At 37.6% G+C, this 19,971-nt stretch overlaps 1 protein-coding gene across 8 annotated transcripts in view; it reads right to left on the reverse strand.

Moving 5' to 3' along the window:
- LOC110367769 (zinc finger protein 239-like) overlaps nucleotides 1-19,971 on the reverse strand; it is a 577,202-nt gene that overhangs the window by 402,022 nt on the left and 155,209 nt on the right. For 2 of the 8 annotated variants that reach the window (XM_036132282.1, XM_036132281.1), the window contains exons 1-2: nucleotides 15,222-15,376; nucleotides 10,754-11,060 (exon numbers count right to left, since the gene is read on the reverse strand). The exons of 2 other annotated variants lie outside the window; for them this stretch is intronic. In XM_036132282.1, coding sequence (XP_035988175.1) covers nucleotides 10,754-10,966 — 213 coding nt within the window. In that variant the 5' untranslated portion in view covers nucleotides 10,967-11,060; nucleotides 15,222-15,376. Of the gene's footprint in view, nucleotides 1-5,682; nucleotides 9,046-10,597; nucleotides 11,061-15,221; nucleotides 15,378-19,971 lie in introns of those variants that run through there. 4 more of the 8 variants (XM_036132276.1, XM_036132272.1, XM_036132284.1 and 1 more) reach the window with 4 other exon arrangements.

The following is a 19,971-nucleotide window of genomic DNA, read 5'->3' on the forward strand; positions in this document are numbered from 1 at the left end:
GAGTGTGTGTCAGAATGGCACTATGCTGCTATATACATACATATAGACATAGACAGCTTTAAATGTCATTTTGTATGCATACAGCTTGAAAAATCACAGTAAATTGCAGTAAATTTCAGAATAAGGATGCAGCAGCAATTTATGTAAACAACTGGAATGTAAACAATGTAAAATATATATATACATATATATATATATATATATATATATATATATATATATATATATATATATATATATATATATATATATATATATATAAATAAATATACATATATATATATAATCGCAAATTTTATCTTTTTATTTCTGAAAGTGTAAAAGCCTATTTGGGTGTTTTAATATGCAATTTTGAATATTAAATGACACTAGTAAAAATCTTGTACTTTTTTATTTTTCAAGCTGTTTTCAGTATTGGAATGAAAACATCCTGGTACCATAAAATGTTAAACTCTGGCCAATAATGGCTACATTACAAATCATAACGCCATGATGTTTACACAACGTGTAAATAAATGCACAAATAAATAAATATTTCATACCAAAATATTTTTTTGCCTCTTAAACAAAGATAGACATGGTATTAAGCATTTACATATAAAGTAATACTAATTTTACATTCGAATAAAGTCACAAGTTTTAATTTTTTCAATCTCTCACACACATCTAACCCTGACCTTTCACACCAACAATTTTTGTATATTTTTGCATGATGTTTATATCCACATTCATAGTTTTTTTTAAAAGCCAAGAAAAAGGTTATACACCTCCAGGTCATTCCAGAGTCTCACACTTTGCTTACATCTGGGCCAGGAGCTTAACGCCCTCTGCCTTTTAGATTCAATATGGTAAAATATAGTTTCTGTTTCAAGAGTCTTTCTATTACTACGGAAGTCTACAATAGAAACACCACATTATTGAGAAAAAACAACCTGGGGGACACTTTATTGTCATTACATTTAAGGCATTTAACGGTGAACTTGCTGGTGTGATCTGTGCACTGAACCAGGTGCTCTGCAGGTCAATGTTAATGTAAAACTGCTACAGTATGAAGAGATTTCATGTCTTTCGCTTGATAAGAAGCAAGCAAACAAGTTAGTTATTTCATGTACACAGAGACGGCTGATCTGCTGATGGTAAAGCAGGTTCCAGCCACACAAAACATTCAAATAAAAAGGTAAATAAGATCACAAGGATTGGTTGGACCTTTATAAATCCACCCAACAGGCTTCACTCTGACTACCGGGAGCTTCGTCAAACAGAGGTTGGTGTTTTTATTCTACTTACTCATGGAACCGGAAAGAAAACTAGATTTAGTTATATTTAGTCAATGATCAAAGTGATTAAATGTGTACATTTATAAATCAATTACATGTCAGCACCTATTCACTAAACTTTAGTTTTCTTTTTCAATTAACCCTGAAGTAGCTGTGGTTAGGCCCAAAATTATTCATACCGTCTAGCAGATTTAGGTTTAAAGTCATATTTTAACTCTGCCAACATGTTTCTTCTGACTGGTAATAAATTAAATATTCCAGAGCAGCTCCGCCAAATTCCTGGTATAAATCTGATAAAAAACCTTGAGCTCCATTCACAGATGGAGGTCAAGGTTAGGGTGATGATGAGGAGAGGGTATGAAGAATTTAGTCCCTGACTGTGTTTAATATAAATATAATTCAGAAGATGAACACCTTACCTGGTTTAATATCAGTAACTTCCTGCCTGCTGCTCTGGGCTTAATTTAAGATGTAAATCAGTTTCAGTTTGACGTTGTTGTCAGAGTTTGGAGCAGGTTTGTTGTTAGTCTGGATTTCAGGAGAAAATAATTCAGATTAAACCTGCTGTTAATGATGAGTTTAAAACAGATAAAGAAAGGTAGGTGGAGGCAGATGACCGTTCATACTGAGCCCGGTTCTGCTGGAGGTTTTCCTTCCTGTTAATGGGGAGTTTTTCTTCCCACTGTCGCTTCATGCTTGCTCAGTATGAGGGATTGCAGCAAAGCCATGTACAATGCAGACAACTCTCCCTGTAGCTCTACGGTTCCCCAGGAGTGAATGCTGCTTGTCGGGACTTTGATGCAATCAACTGGTTTCCTTATATAGGACATTTTTGACCAATCTGTATAATCTGACCCAATCTGTATAATATGATTGAACTTGACTTTGTAAAGTGTCTCGAGATGACATGTTTCATGATTTGGCGCTATATAAATAAAATTGAATTGAAAGCGGTCTGTAGTCATAAAAAATAAACTAATTTATATTTCTGGAGTTAGTTATGGCTGTTCTGGTTCTTCTTGTTGCTGTTTTTATCATCCGTAGAAGAAAAGCGTAATCCTTCACGATTTATTATTTTAATTCCCCACCAAGACCTGACTCACCTCCAGTACCAGATCCTGAACTTGAGCTATTTGAGACAGGATTATTAAAGTCTAATCATCCTTGCCAACCCTGGAGATGCTTTTAATAAACCAAAGTTAAGGATGAAACTGATTGTCTGCCTGATTGTGTTTCCTTTCCTCCGGTCACGTTTCTACAGTTCTGGCTCTAAGACTAGTTTTAACAAAACCTAAACCTGCTCATATTCTCTGTGAAGCTTTTCTTTATTTCTGATTTGTTTATCCTGTCACCATGATTGGTTCCCAGAGCTCAGCAGGATTTGTCCACAGAAACGTTCAGTTCTCAGCCAAAGTGATCTACATTCACTTCATTTTTACACCTGGTTATCAAAACAGACCCGTCTTCACCCGTTTATTAAATGTTGTGCTATTACGCACTGTTTAAAGTTATTTAATGTTTCATAAATTACTCTCTGTCTGTTAAGTATTGTCTGGTAAATATCAGCCCAAACAGCTGATAACAGGACAACGGTTGAAAGGGATGAATTCAAGCACTAGCGATCTTTTAACAGCAAAACCTGCACACACATAGAATAAAGGAGTGACAACTTCTTTTCAAGTTCAACAATTTAATAACAGAAATAAAATGAACATCCAGAGAACATCACTATGTAATGCTGTTTATCTGAATTAACACAATATTTCGATTAACAAATCCTCTCTACTAGGCTAGTGAAACTTAACTAAACTACTAAGCAAAATTAAGCTAAGGAACTATTTACATGAAAAAGAAACAAAATACAATAAAAGTGGTGATCTACATCTGAATAATTCAGTGAATCTTGGTTCACTGCAGATCTAAGTCAAAGAACCTAAGTTCATCTTAAAGAACATAGAACGAGCTTCACTAATTTAGAACAACATTTTGTATGTGTTTCAACCCATTCACAATCTAAATCGCGAGTTAAACAAAACATTATTTGATGAAATAACATTTTACAGAAAGATTTTCTCAGTAAAATCAGTAACTTTAGGGACGCTTGATTTTATTAATGTGATTATACCTCCGGGAGGCTAGGAGTCGCTGTAGTGATTGGTCACTAAAATCGGTTAATCCTAAATTACACTAAACGTCTTTAAATCTACATCAATATTCCATATTAATGCGGCAATAAGGCTCATAGCACTAACGATAGTGGAGCGAAACTAATCATAGCTGTGCATCTGGGAAGACAGGAAGTTATCCGGAAGCTAATAGCATTAGGCTAGCAGACATTCAGAGCTAATCTTAAAAAGCTTTGGTTTAATTTAGTTGTAATGAGTGGACCGGATAACAGAGACATCAATATATGCCATTAATGTATGAAACCCTTGTGGAGATAGCATTTGTTATAAGTTATAAGTTATCAGTATTGGAGGTCAGTTATAGTTTGACTTTCCTACCACAAGGCGAAAGGGTGGAAGTGTTAATATTGGGACAGGGCCTATGAGTGCATCAGCTGAGGGGAGGCAGTTTGTTCTGACTGTACAATATGAATTACGTAGAAAGACAACCGGTTTTCTGATCTGGCCATTTTCGAGCAAAGCAACAAAGCAGACCGCCCCTGAGCAGATCCTTTTTTTTTTATTAATTTTTAAATCATATCATAACCCCAAGACCTCAGAAATAATTGAAATTTGTTATCATGGCCCCTTTAAAATACAAAAAGCAGAGAGGAGTAATGATTCTAGTGAATAATGTTTAACCTCCATGCAATAATTCAACTAAATCTAATACTTTACCTGAATTTAGACCTTCGTATCAGCTTTGTTTACAGCTGCTACATAAAAATGTAATGTTGCAAAAGCTATAAATGAACTTTATTCCAGAGGCTAAGACTGAAGAGGAACCATCTGATGTTTTGACTGTTTTGAGATCAAGCCTGAACAATAATCAATGACCTAGAATTGCAGCGTGCAGCAACAACTGGGGGAGGGCAGACATGGCAGGTGTGACTGAATTTAGCCTTAAAGAAGGTCAACACCAACCAGGCTGCAGGTCCAGTGATGGTGTCAGGCTGGACGCTGAAATGATGCTGACCAGCTGGCAGGGGTCTTTCTGGACGTCTCCAACCTCACCCTAATTTAAATCAAGGTTAAAAACCTATTTGTTTAGAATTGTCTTTAAGTGTTAATGTTGAAGTTTGTGGTCCAACTTTTACTGTATCTCACCTGCTCCTATTATTCCAGTGCAATGTAATTTCCTTTTGTCTCTGTAAAGCTTTTCTTTCCTGTTTTGTTCATGTACGGCACTCTGAATCCTCTTGTTACTGAAAAGTGCTTTACAAATAAACTTGCTTTGCCTTATTTTCCCTCTTTTATTACCAAGCAGACAGTTTTTGTTACCTGAGATTTTAAAGGTCCTTCTTGGCTGGTAATGAAGCTGAATACAGTCCAGGGGTCTCCTTTTTTAAACTTTGCATGGAATCCATACTAAAAGTGGACGTACGCCAAGAAATATTCAGATTTATAAAAATGTGTATGCATGCACATCGGCACACAATTTCCCTTCAAAGATGACAGCTGTATCTGAACGTCTGGTACCAGGTTCTGCCCTCTACACGCCCAGATTCAACCGTAATTGCTCCTCATGGATGTTAATGTGTGTTAAAACGGGTCAGTTTATCGTTTTTCAGCGTGCTGACATGGCAGCCATGAAAAAAAGAAACCGTGAGAAAAATTCAGAGAAGTTGATTAAATATGGAAAAATCAGGGGTAAAAGCACAGATGATGGCCACATTAAAACAAGTTGTTAAAAAGTAAACTGCTGTGCATTCAGATGACATGAAGAAGTGAGAAGCTTCCACTGCGATTATTGAAATGTTGTCCTGACTTTTCAATATTTATGATGGGTTCTGGGATTTCCTTTAAAATGTATAACATAACAATGGTTTCTAACAACTAGAATGATTTAACACTTTATATAATATTGACAATATAAATGGCTTTTAGTCCAACTCATACTTGCAATCAAATTTTAACTAGCTAAGAACCTCTTATGGCAAAAATGTTAAGCTTTTCATATTAAAGGTAAACCTCAGTCACATTAAGTTTTGTGTTTAGTTTATTAATATTCATCATACTACAGACCAATCAGCAGGGGGCGCTGTTGTCTGATTTAGGCAACAGCGCCCCCTTCTAACAAAACGTCTAAAAGTTTGTTTAGAAACTTTATTTCTGAACAAAACAAGGTTTTGTTGTTCCAGATCCCACTAATTAGAGAAGCACTGCTCTATTTTAACAGATGCACTTATGTATCCAAATAATAAGATGAATAAAGTCCATGATGTGAAAACCCAGAGGAGTTTGACTGATTTAGGTTTTTATTTAGGCAGGCGATTACAAAAAGAGACAGAAACTAAGGTAGCTGGTTACAGATCCGGTTTTCTGTGGGCAGAAACAAAAACAGAGCAGCTTTCAATGTCAAAGGATCACAGGATCATTAAAACAAGCTGGAGAAGTTTGGACAATAGAAAGAAAAGTTAAAAACTAAATTCTACTTTAATCCAGAAAGTGCCCACTTTCCTAAAATTGTCCATTAATCATCATTTTACTCTAGTTGATCAGCGTTACATGTTGCCACAGGGTTTGGGGTCCTGGTCCTGTATGGTTCTGGGTTTTTATTGTTTCCGAGTAGCGTTATTAGATAAAATAAGCCAGGAGAAAATCACACAGCTAAGCTTTCAGAAGGCATGAAGACTTTCCAGCAGTGGCTCATTTAATAAATGTCGACTTATGTGTTTTAAACATTTTAACCCATTATTACTTTTCTGGCAGAGGATTAGTGGCAAAATAAAACAATGATTTATCATAAACAGCCTGAGGTTACAGAGCATCACTGATAATTCCAATAACACATAGAAATACTCCAACACGTGGAACCACTGCTGTAACCCTTCAGACTTACCTTTTGTATCAATGTGCGAAAGACGTCTGCATTGTTGATGGCTTTGCAGCAATCCCCCATACTGAGCATGCATGAAGCAATGAGTGACAACTTCTCTTCAGGCCCAAGAATTTAATAACAGAAATAAATGGTCTTCCAAATAACATCAGTATATAATGCTGTTTATCTGAATTAACACTATCTTACAATCAACAAATTCTCTCTATTAGGCTAGTAAACTAAGCTAAACTAAACTACAAAGCAAAATGAAGATTAAAGAAAATATGAAACACAAAAGAACCAACGGAGAAATAAAGATAGTTGAAAACCATCATCAGCCATGTTCAATGTATATGGTGAAAGCAGCAGAGCTTCAATGAACTGCTATCACCAAAGCTAACCGCTAAGCTAACCAGATACATAAACACTGGAAATGTGTGCAGCAAGCAAGCGGAAACTAACAAGGAAAGCGCACGTACTGTACACTGGTGTTACGTGAGTGCGTCAGAATGATACCATGTGGGACAACCAATAAATGAGGCAATACCCCCAGAATTAGAGGGACAGAGGGGGTGAGAGCAGGAACAAAACTCTTACCAATCCCTATCCTTAGGACTGAACAACGGGGATTGCTTAGAGTTTTTAGAGGACTGCAGCCCCCACAACAAATTTTCTAACCCTCTTTGTCTGAATACATAACATATTGATTACCTTTAGGATGGAAGGAGCATTTTACCCCCTTTCATTTGACCAGGTTTCAGTTTATCAAAAAAAAAAAAAACTAAAACAAAAAAAACCCACACTTGGCACAGTTTTAGTACATTTGGCCAAACTGTGCCAAAATCACAAGTCCACCTGTCACACTGCAAACTAAAACCTTTGTACAGCATATATGTTTCAGTTGACTCTGTCCAGATGTTCTGCAGTTATAGAGAAAATGTGGATACACAAAGTCTGAGGATTTTCCTATATTTTTACAAGGGTTTCATGTAGTTTTGTAAAATCTATTTAAAACATTTCTTAGGCGAAGCTCTGAAAATTGTTTTTTTAATCACCTATAAATTAGTGACATCTTCAAAACTGGTTTCATTTCAGAAATATTCTTTAATGCCACAGTTTCAAACAAGTAGTAAAACCTGTATTTTACTACTACTGTGTGGAGCTGTACTTAATTTAAATCAGGGATGTAATTTAAGGTGTCAATTTCTTGTAAACACGTCTGGGTTTAAGGAGTTAAAGTTAATCCAGACTGTTCACAGCTGTTTGTTTCTCCTCTAGTATGGATCTCTTGATGTTTCTTTAGATAATATAGCGTTTGAAATCCTGCTTGACACTTGTCACAGCTAATTGGTGTCACTCCAGCATGCATCCGTTGATGAATCCTTAAACTATCCTTCCTTTGAAAAGTTGCCGCACACTGCTCACAGCGATGTGGTTTGTGTCCAGTGTGTATTTGTTGATGTTTCCTTAAATAATCTTGGGTTTTGAAACTTGCAGAACACTGGTCACACCTGTACGGATGCCCTTTAGTGTGGATCAGTTGATGTTTCTTTAAATAAGGCTGGGTTTTGAAAGTTGCTGAACACTGGTCACAGCTGTATGGTTTCTCTGTGGTGTGGATCTGTTGATGTTCAGTTAAAGTACTTTTAGTTAGAAATGTGAATCCACACTGGTCACAGCGGTATGGTCTGTCTCCAGAGTGGTTCAATTGATGTGTCTTCATACGATGTTTGCTTTTAAAAGTAGCTCCACACTGATCACAGCTGTATCGTCTCTCTCCAGTGTGAATCATTTGATGAACCAGCAAGTTAGTCTTACTTTGAAAGGTTGCAGCACACTGATCACAGCGGAATGGTCTCTCTCCAGAGTGATTTAGCTGATGTCTCTTCATTTGACTCTTGGTTTTAAAAGTTGCTCCACACTGGTCACAGCTGTGTGGTGTCTGTCCGGTGTGAATCATTTGATGAACCCGCAAGCTATTCGTAGTTTGAAATGTTGCGTCACACCGGTTACAGCCGTATGGTTTTTCTCCAGTGTGCAGCTGTTGATGTTTATTTAAATTACACTGGGTTTCTAAAGTTACTCCACACTGGTCACATTTATAGCTATGCCCACTAGAATAGACCCCTTGATGTTTCTTTAAATAAGACAGGGTTTTAAAACTTGCTTGACACTGGTCACAGCTGAATGGTGTCACTCCAGCATGTATCCGCTCATGAATCTGTAAACCATCCTTTCTTCGAAAAGTTGCAGCACAGTGCTCACAGCGGAATGGTCGGTCTCCAGTGTGGATCCGTTGATGCACTATTAACAAATCTTTTCTTTGAAAAGTTAAAGCACACTGGACACAGGAGTGTGGTCTTTTTCCGGAGTGGATTATTAGATGTTTCTTCAAATAACGTTTGGTTTTAAAAATTGCTGGACACTGGTCACAGCTGTATGGTTTCCCTCTAATGTGGATCTCTTGATGTTTCCTTAAAGGATAAAGGGTCCTAAAAGTTGCTTCACATTGGTCACATTTGTATAGTTTCCCTCTAGTGTGGATCAACTGATGTTTCTGTAAATATTCTTTGGTTTTAAAAGTTGCCTGACAATGGTCACAGCGGTATGGTTTCCCTCTGGTGTGGATTTGTTGATGTTTCTTTAAATATTCCTTGGTTTTAAACGCTGCTGGACAGTGGTCACAGGCATATGGTTTCCCTGTGGTGCTGATCTGTTGATTTAAATTAGATCCGGCTGGTGCAGTGAGGGCTTCATCAGTCTGTTGAGGGTCTTCATGCTCCTAATGTTAAAGATAGGGAGAGATAAAGGCTCCATGCTTAAAACAAGAAACAACTTTTTATATTCATAAGAAACTTTTGCAACACATGCAAAATCTGTACACATGTCCTAAAGATGTAAGGTTGTGTAGAGAAATTTGTCCCAATATCATTGCAAGCAAAAGGTCTTGAGGGTGATTTACAATGTGTATCTAAAAGAAGAAACAACAGATTCTGTTTGCTAAAACACTGTTTTCACAAGTTTTTTATATCCAAGATTGTCTTTTGTATTTTTTTAAGGACAAAATAATCCATCAGGATAAATACCTGTATCACAAATCAGCCTAAATTGATAATAAATAAGGCACAACTTCACTATGCATGCACGGGAATGGTGTGTGTGTGTGTTGTCTGGTCTGTAAAGTAGAGAGGGGAGACTAAGCTGTCATATGTGCTCCAGTTTGCCTCACAGCATTAAACTTGGCCCCTTTTCTATTGAAAGCCCCAGATTTTAAAGTCTGACGCATTTCCATTTGCAATGGGCTGTTAATGTAAAACAGCCAATTAACTTGTTTAAATGGTGTTGGGTCCACCTCTGGATGGATAGGTTCGGAGGTCATTGGGGCTGGGATTGGGCCAGGTGGTCGGTGTATGGAACGGATTTTCCCAGGTTGGAGTGGTGCTTGGCCCTGGTCTCATCTTATTGCTAGGGAAATTTAAATTAAGGGTATAAAATTAATGTTTTTTTTTTAAACTCGTCCTCCCCTTACTGCTCCTTACTCTCCCTTTTGTGGAAAGGGAGAGTAAGGAGCAGTAGAGCCGGGGGAAACTCAAATCCCTCATATGGAAATGTGCGATGGGTTTTTAAAATCTAATGGAAAAATACTAAATAGAGCTTTATGAGTATTTAGCCTCGGCCATGGCGGTAGCAAATGAAAAAAAATGTTAACAGAGCATATGGGAGATTGGAAAGTCCCAGAGTGTTTGTAGCGTTAAAATGAGGACAACTGGACTTTTGATGACCTTGATTGATTTAAACTTGGCCCTGTATTTTACCAACCCTGAAGACCCTCCTAATGATATCAAAGGTGATTAATGTTTGCCTACTTCCTGTTATTTACAGTTGAACAGTTATATAAGCATACTTTCCAGGAATGATAGGAAAAATGGACTTCCTTTGAGAATTTTATTTTTCCCATTTCTCCTTGCCCTCAGCTAGTCAACAGAGTGTGCCAAACCGAGGTGATAGAAACAGGGCTTAAGTGCTGAAAATGTGTTTTGCCACCAGGCTTTACACCCACCTGAGTAGGGTTGTCAAAATAACTGATGCCTTGCTTTTTTAGAGCTACATAAAACAGTCAGGAAAGATCCTGTATCTGACTGCAGCAGTGTAGTAATAAGCCAGAGAAAATAAGCTAACGCTAGCTATTGTGTTTCCTTCACCTGTTTGAGTCGATCAAAAATCTCATAAAAATGCACAGAATCACCGAAACTATTTTATGTTTCTTAATTCTTGTTGATTTTCTGTCAAGTTTTGGTCCCTGTAGAAATTAAAAAAGAGACCTGAGCACTGACCTGTAGATCAGGGCGACCAGAGGAGGAGGCTGGGTTTGTCTGGTTTGTGGTGTTCAGAGTGTGGTTGTCCGGTTTTTGGTCCTGGTAGTCCTCAAGTTTAACTTCATCATTCATCTCCTGTTTCACCTCAAAGGTAATCTCATAATTCCCCTCCTCCTCAGTCTTCATCTCATGGTTCTCCTCCTCAGTCTTCATCTCATGGCTCTCCTTCTCCTCAGTCTTCATATCATGGCTCTCCTTCTCCTCAGTCTTCATCTCATGGTTCTCCTTCTCCTCAGTCTTCATATCATGGTTCTCCACGTTCACATCAATTTTCACCTCATGGTTCTCCTCCTTCACCTCAATTTTCATCTCATGGTTCTCCATCATTCTGCTCCTGCCTAATAAACTCCTTAACTGCTGTGGTCTTCAGATCTTCTGATTCTTCAGTTGAAGCTCTTGGTAGAGATGTTCTGAGCTGCGCCTGTTAGAAACAACAGCTGATCAGGACAAAGGTTTCTTAGATGTTTAGGTAATATGCCATAAGAAAGTACCACCTGTTCCAGGGTTTAAATTGTTGAGTCATAAAAACATTTTCTGGGTCCCATTTATAAAGCTGCATATGCACAAAGTGGGGCTTGAAACATCCGTATGTCACTTTCCACGCAAAAGTTGGGATCTTAAAAAAAAAAAAAAAAAACACAACTCTGCTGCCGCCACAGATGGTAAAGAGGTGAATTGCAGCCAAACAGCATCATTCCCCTTAGATGTCAAATTTCACTCGATATCAGACTTTAAACATAGATAAACACCAGAATTCAAAACCGTAGTATTATCCATGCTTGCACAGGTGACACGTAGCTATACAGAACAGTGTTTTCCCTACCATTGACAGAGATTTTCTTAACGAGAAGACTGGGTGGAGGAGAGCCCCTGTGCCCGACGGGACGTGCAGCTGGACACACAGTGGGAGGAGGATCGTGTGTCTGTCCATTTTGTCAGTCAAGGATGTGAAAAATCTTCAAAATTGGATTTACGACAACAGCATTTCTGCTTTTTGGAGATGGCGGTTATCTGGAGTATCGAGAAATTGTGAAAACAACATGTTTCGGCCCATGTTAAGGTTTCCTGAACGTGTGAGGGATATGTCCGCTACCAACACTCAGACTGAATCACTGTGTAAGCAGAACTGTAGGCCAGCTGTGGTTTCTGATCTTATTGGCAGGATGGGAATGATCTTAGAGAAAGCCAGAAGCTGAACCCTGGCAGAATGACCACAATTTTGCCTGTTTGGAATCGCCATTGAGATGTACCAGTGAGACTTTAAGGCAGACAGAAAAACAAGAGTCTGCCTGCCCAAAGCAAATGCTGCTATCCAAACTGGCTCCCTTGCAATCTTCATTTCTCCTGGATGTGATGTAAACAAGACGTTCTGTGACATCTGTGACCTGGAACAGAGCACACTGAACTTCCTGATAACGTTACATCACTATCAAACACTAATGGCTGCAAATGCTATGTGGGAGGGTTCACAGACACACACGATTACACTAAAACACAAAGGCACACACACACCACCTCTACTGTGCTTTCTTCCCTTACTCCGCTGCTTTCTGTTTTATCTTTAGTGTCAGAAAGGTCAGATCAGAGACCTCAAGCTTTACCTTAATGAACATAAACAATTAAGCTTTGAGTTTTTGGTGATGAAGCTCGTTCCAGTGAAACTTTATTATGAATAGAAATAATTCTTTCATTTTAGTTGTGGTTTAGAAAGGCCAGATCAGAGACTAAGTTGTAGCTTTGAGGAATGTATGAATAGAAAAAAACTAAAGCTTTGACTTTTTAGTGATGAAGCTCATTCCAGTGAAACAATAAAACAAAAGAAGTTATTCTATTTGTAGCCTTGGAAAGGTTGGACAAAATTACTTAGGAGAAAATAATAGAAATAATTAAGTCTTTGTGTATGTTTGTTAATGTATGAAAGAAGTCTAGTCAAGGATTTACTTATCGTATTCCCTTGTTTTTACTATATCTGTAATGTTTTTCTGTTCATGTACAGCACTTTGAATTGTCTTGTTACGAAAAGTGCAATATAAATATAAATAAACTTGTTAATCAAGCTAATAAACGGTAGCACTAGCTAATGTGGGTCGGGAGGTTTATAGCTGATGTGCATTCAAGAGCTTTACTGACTTTTCTATGTTGCTCTTAAGCATCTGTGTCATACTGTTCCGTGTCAAACTGACGTTACGCTCATAAAAAAAAAAAATGGGCACAGGCGTCTTCACAAGGAGAGATATTAAATAGTTCTTTCAGCTGCTTCTTATGGGAAATATATGATTTTAATGGTAAAAAAAAAACACTAAAGTATTAATAATTGATTCAATATTTATTTTATTCATAAGTGACCATGGTATAAGCGGGACAATGTCATTTGGGGTGAGCATTATCAGAAATTAATGGACTTTGCGGAAGCTTCTGCGTCGTCCATTCATTTCTGATAATTGACACCTCGAAGGGCATTGACGCGCTTATATTCCATGGTCACTTATGAAATAAATAAATGATCCCTTATTTATCAAAGCTGAAAATGTCCAGAGTAAAGAAAATAAACAAGTAGAACCAGATAAAAGCCCTCCATATTTTATTTTTAGAAACACGTAAAAACAAAAGAACAGAAAACAAAGGTCTACCCCCCCCCCCCCCCCCCCCCCCCCCACACCACCTCTACTGTCTCCAGTCCATAGCTCGACCCACTTTAACAATCATCCAACTATATGGCGACATTTTGCTTCTGAGGCATTTGTTACTCCAAGGCTGGACTATTGTAATTCTTTACTATCAGGAAGTCCACAAAATGAAGTTCAAAGTCTTCAGCTGATCCAAAATGCTGCAGCAAGAGTTCTGATGAAAATCAACAAGAGGGATCATATTTCTCCAATTTTAGCTTCCCTTCCTTGGGATCCTGTTAAATCAAGAATAGAATTTAAAATTCTCCTTCTAACGTATAAAGCCCTTAATAATCAAGCTCCATCATATATCAGAGCTCTGATTACCCCGTATGTTCCTAACAGAGCACTTCGCTCTCAGACTGCAGGTCTGCTGGTGGTTCCTAGAGTCTCTAAAAGTAGAATGGGAGGCAGATCCTTTAGCTATCAGGCTCCTCTCCTGTGGAACCAACTCCCAGTTTTGGTCCGTGAGGCAGACACCCCGTCTACTTTTAAGACTAATCTTAAAACTTTCCTTTTTAACAAAGCTTCTAGTCAGAGTGGCTCATGTTACCCTGAGCTACCTCTATAGTTATGCTGCTATAGGCTTAGGCTGCTGGAGGACATCAGGGTCTATTTCTCTCACTCTGCTGAGTTCTCCTACTGCTCTCCAATTTGCATTGTTTGTTGTCATTTCAGCTTTTAGCTCTCTCTCTTTTTTCTTCATAGTAGGAACACCTGGTCTGGCGTTCTGTTAACTGTGACATCATACATGGAAGACAGATCATCCTCTATTACCATCTAACATAGAAAGTACTCCTGGGTCAATGTGAGCTTATGTGCTTTCTGTGTCTCTGCTCTGTCTTCTCTAACATAGAAAGTACTCCTGGGTCAATGTGAGCTTATGTGCTTTCTGTGTCTCTGCTCTGTCTTCTCTAACATAGAAAGTACTCCTGGGTCAATGTGAGCTTCTGTGCTTTCTGTGTCTCTGCTCTGTCTTCTCTAACATAGAAAGTACTCCTGGGTCAATGTGAGCTTCTGTGCTTTCTGTGTCTCTGCTCTGTCTTCTCTAAGGCCCAGTGGGTGGAGGCAGATGAGCGTTCACACTGAGCCTGGTTCTGGTTCTGCTGGAGGTTCTCCTCCCTGTTAAAGGGGAGTTTTCCTCTCCACTGTCGCTTCATGCATGCTCAGTATGAGGGATTGCTGCAAAGCCATCAACAATGCAGACGACTGTCCACTGTGGCTCTACGCTCTTTCAGGAGGAGTGAATGCTGCTTGGAGAGACTTGATGCAACCTGCTGGGTTTCCTTAGAGAGGAAACTTTCTCACCAACCTGTATAATATGATTGATTTTGACTTTGTAAAGTGCCTTGAGATGACATTTTTAATGAACTGGCGCTGTATAAATAAAATTGAATTAAATTAAATTCTGAGGGCAAAACGGACACATCTTGGTTAGATTTAGGTTTTAGTTCTGAACTAAGTTTAGGCTAGGGTTGTGTATTGCTATAGAAATGAATGGACGTCAATAACAGTAAAAGAAAGTAAACCAAATCAGAAATATATTCTATGCAGCTCTAATAAAATGACTTAGCAACATGCAATATTTACATTATCCACGGGACTGATAGATTTCAGGAAATATACAAAAACAAATAATAAAACCACGACTATTGCTAATTTATAAATTAGCTAAGAATCTAAAGTAAAAAAGACCAATTTCTAAACCATAAATACTACCCCATAGCCATATTTCCTGAAGGAAGGATTTAAAGTAAAAAAATAAAACAATTAAACACAAGAAGCGCTACACCGGATGTTAGCATTAGCATGTAGCTGGTCCCGCTGAGCAGCAGCAACCAGGAGGTCAGCGCTGCTTTTCTCCAGCGGTAAAACTCCTGAACATTGTCCAGCAGCTGTGCTGAGGTTCAGCTCACCTTTCTTCAGCTGCGGGGACAACTGGAGCTGCTGCTGCTGCTCTCCTTGCTCCGGCTTCCCGGCGGACTGATTACGGTGTAGCACAGAGCGGAACTAAAGAGCGCACTTCCTGGTGTTCACCACTAGAGGGCCCCCTGCACCTGCTGGACACCAGTGCTGGAAGCTCACTGCCTTTTAAACGATGGATTCAGCGGAAAAGCTTCATTATTAACTTTATGAGGAATTATTAGACTCATAATTCATTTATTAGAGTTTCTGCGGTGAACAAACATTGTTGTCATACAACAGCAGAGAATTTTGTCTCTCCAATACACTTGATTATTTCATTTCAAGACACAAAATGGTTGTTTTGTTTAAATTTAAATATCCATTTATTAAACCAGGGTTAGCCCTTAGCCGGCCTCCTCTTTCTTTATTAATTTTTTTATTAAAGGTTTTGTAAATCCAAAACTACAACCCCTGAAACATTTGATTTGTAATAATCCTGTCCAAAGTTGTATTCGTGTGATGTAGTCACCCTCCACCACTTGTTCAGGGAATGCACTGTTTGTCCCATCAGGTAAACAGATTCAGGGACATTAAATAAAAATGGATAGACTTAAAAACAGCTCTGTTCCCAGAGCTGTGAAGGCTGTCGGCTTATTGGTTAATTGATTCCTGCCGGTAATCAATTAACCACCAGCCCAGTTCATAATCTGTTTCATGATTCCAAGTATGCTGCTGGTTCCACGGGTTCTGAGCCCATGGGAATTATCTCTGATGTCTATTTACAAACTCATAACTCCTCTGGGAGTGTTAGGTTGTAACATTCATGCAGCGGCTCGCTGCCTGCCTCCTGTCTGGTTTGACCTGGACATTTAAATCAGATGCTGAAAGGACTATTTACACACTTTGAGCTTCTCAGAGGCCGCTAGTCGGTTCATTCAGCTGGAACATTTTGCTTTGATTTCTCGCTGTGTTATGTGTCTCACCAGGACCGCTATAAAGTTCATGTAGTCCAAGTTCCTTGTTTTAAATTGTCCCTCTGGAAACAGGCGAGTTGTACAATCCACTGGAGTCATTTCATTTATATTGTCTAAATGTTTATTTTTATTCTCTTTATTGACAATAAGATTGATGAATGATTAATGATGAGGAAAAACAGCTGCAGACGCACTGAAGCAACATCTTGAGCCATCAGTAAGCAAACAACGACACACTGACCCTAAGCAGACCGCCAAATAGATTAAAATAGTGAGTCTGGGTCTTCAAAGTCAACTTTTTTTTTTGTCAAGCGTGGATTTCAGTTCTATGGAAAACATGAAAAGTGGATTTGTGATAACCAGAGAGAACTTGGTTGTGAATATCATGATGAGCGTCAGGTTTTACAGCAAACATAACGGGAAAGTGGCTGAAAGCAAATGAAACTGACATTTTGGCACCACTTCCATGAAGTGAGGGAGAGACGAAACATTCTGCAGGAATGTTGCTCCTTTCTTTACATGCTGACTGGAGGTTTGCAACCTTTCCAGGATGATCAGCTCCTCCCACGTCTTTGTTATTTGTCAAGGCCTTTTTAGCTGCGGACGATTTTAAAAATAAAAAAACAAGAAACTACAGATGCCTGTCAGATCTCTCTGGATTAGGGAAGGCAAGTTTATCTGTCGCACATTTCAGTAACAAGACCATTCACAGAGCTGAACACGAACAGAAAAAGCATCACAGAGGATTGTGGATTCTCCGGTTACTTATTTAACAAAAAGGAAACGGCGAACTGATGAAGTTCCAGCACTTTATTGAGAAGCAGCAAAGATTAAAAGTAAATGCAGCCACGGCCCAGCTGCAGCCTCTGACTCTGACTGGTTCCTATCTCTTGCACCTTTGAGACCAGACTGTAGTTTAGCTCTGAGAACATAACAAAAAACAACTCTCAGTCTAAACACTCCCAGTCCCACAGAGCAAATATGCAATAAATGACCTTGATGAAGGAGGCGTCTGGGGGAGAGTGGAGCCTCTAGGTGAGAAGTGACTTTTAGGAGCTGAGCTGTATGTCTCCATCCACACAGAGATGGAAGGAAACTGTAACAAGGCAACGCTAACATAAAAGTTAACTTTATTATTTACTATTATCTTTCACTTACATAGTAAGAAAAGAAATTGTAGGTATATATTTAACAATATTTTTTCCATTCATTTTACCCAAAATAAGATAAAAGAAGAAAATAGTAAGAAAAAGAAAAAATTGCTTTCCCAGAAGTTATTCAGTTTGCACAAAGGAGTCAACGGCGCTAGATTCTCAACATCTGAGTCTAGATTTGTTGTTTTTACTAATAGAAAATTAAATATTAATATAAATCTCAAATTATATGGGGATGTTGTAGAACGGATAGATCAAATTAAATATTTGGGTATCTGGTTTGATTAAAAAAAAACTTACATGGAAGATACATATAGATAAAATAGTTTAAAAAAAGTTAAAGAATTTTAAATATAAAGAGATGTTTGAGAGGCAAAGATTGGGGAGCAGATAAGAAAGGATTAAAGACAGTGTACTGTATATTGGACTAATTAGATACATTTTTGATTATGGTTATATTATACAGTTCAGCTTCAAGTAGTTTATTAAAGAAAATAGAGTACAATATCAGGCATTAAGACTTTGTTGTGGAGCGATGAAAACTTCTCCAGTTTGAGCTCTACAAGTGGAGCTGGATGAGATTCCACTGAGCTCAGGAGAGAACAACTAGCCAGAAATTACTGGATAAATATTAAAGGACATAGTGAAGTTTATCCTCCATATGTTACGCTGAAACCTTGTCAAGAAAAAGAAAAGAAACAAATGAATAGTTTTGGATGGACAATTATAAATAAAGTAAAAGATGTAGGAATAGATAACTTTGTAGTCAGTCCTGAGGTTGTTATTCCTGCTATTCCATCAGGGATCTCTGGACAGGCTGAAAAAGGAGACAGAGGAGGAAAGTTATATAAAAAAGAATATTCAGAATATATACAAATTTTTACAGATGCCTCTAAAACATTAAATAATAAAGTAGGTATAGCATCTGTAATCCCAGATTTAAATATTGTGAGAAATTAAAAGAATAACAGATAAATTGGCTGTGTATTAATGGCTATCTTAATGGCTTTAGAATGGATTGAGGAAACAAGAGAGAGGGAGGTTTTAATTAGTTCAGATTCAAGTAGTGCATTAATAAGTATTCTAGAGTTTAACTCAGAATCAAGGCAAGATATTATATTGGATATTTTTCACTCAATTTTTTAGGATTATAAATTATGGGTCTGATATTAAATTAGTTTGGATTCCTGCTCACATCGATGTTATAGGGAATGAGTTAGCTGATAGTTTTGCTAAGAGTGCCAGTAATTTAATCGAGGCATGAAAACATTTATTTTTATCATTTTGGAATTCTTGGAAATTTGGAGAAATTTTAAATAATCTGCACTTGTGAGTAAAGAATTTTCCAGTAATGAATATAACATTACACAAAAATTCCATATTTTAATCTTGAAAAGTAATGGCAAATTTAATTCCTTTATGTTCAAAATTATGAATCACATTTTTCATTGATAACCAATCATAAATCTTGTCCCAAAAAGACTTAACCATACCACAACTGTAAAAAACATGTTCTTGTGTTTCTAAATCTTACTGACAAAAACTACATCAACATCAAATTTAAATCTTAAACTTAACTCTGCACAGGGATAGATATTATTTATAGTTTTAAAATGAACTTCTTTCATCTTTGGTAACACAGGAAATGAGAAAAATCTGCTTCTGATCTTAATAACTTCCATCTCTGAAAACACGTTTAAAGATAAATTCCTCTTAACTGGTAGAGGGAAAATGTCGTTATTTATATGTTCTCTCATTATTTAGTTACTGAATTAGAGATCTGTAAATATCTATCTATAAGAAGAGAGGGAAAGATCGGTGTTACATCAGAATATTGAATCATTACTTTGACCAAGTTTATCATGATTGCAGGAATTGCCTTGATCGCAGATAGAAACTGTCTCTGTGGGCAATCTAAGTTATATTTTCTTTAAATTCTGTGTAATCTAGAATATCACCTTTGGTGTTCATTAGATGTACAATGGCCCAAATTCCTTTTCCCTCCCAGTCCTTGTAAGATTTTCTCTTATACAGAATAAATTTGTTGTTCCAGATAATCATATTATGTGGCGTAAAATTGTGCTTGTACAGCATTTTCCAATACCTTAGAGCTTGTGTGTGGTAGTCTGACAATTTAATTGGTAATTTTGTAGGATCAAAGTTACATCTTGGGAGAAATTTTATTCCTCCATTTGTTTTAAAAAAATAAACTCTTTTAATTTTTTATAAAAGTTTAGTGCCCTGCTATCAGCCAGTTTCCATCCTCATATTTCAGCGATGTAAAATCATAAATACACACTACGTGTTGGAATACTGTGTTTGGTGGCTTACTTTTATTTATCAGGTTTAAGTGACAAAAGTTGTAAAAAGACAATTTATCTTGGCATTTAAAACAACACAAAACAGCGCAAGAAGATCTCGTTTATTTATTTTATGTTTTTTGTAAGCAACAGCTGCCGATTAAATTGAATGTTACAACCTTGACATGATTATAGGAGTTATTGCGCGCTCCCGACAAAAAAAAAGGGGGGGGGGGGGGGCGTCAGATATTCTCACGGGAACTGAATTCAACAGTTGCTGTGGTTCTCGTAGCAAAGCAGGAGGTGTGATGGTGTTGTTGTGTAGCTAAAGTT

The sequence above is a fragment of the Fundulus heteroclitus genome, unplaced genomic scaffold (genome assembly GCF_011125445.2).
Source record: "Fundulus heteroclitus isolate FHET01 unplaced genomic scaffold, MU-UCD_Fhet_4.1 scaffold_49, whole genome shotgun sequence".
Classification (NCBI taxonomy): domain Eukaryota; kingdom Metazoa; phylum Chordata; class Actinopteri; order Cyprinodontiformes; family Fundulidae; genus Fundulus; species Fundulus heteroclitus.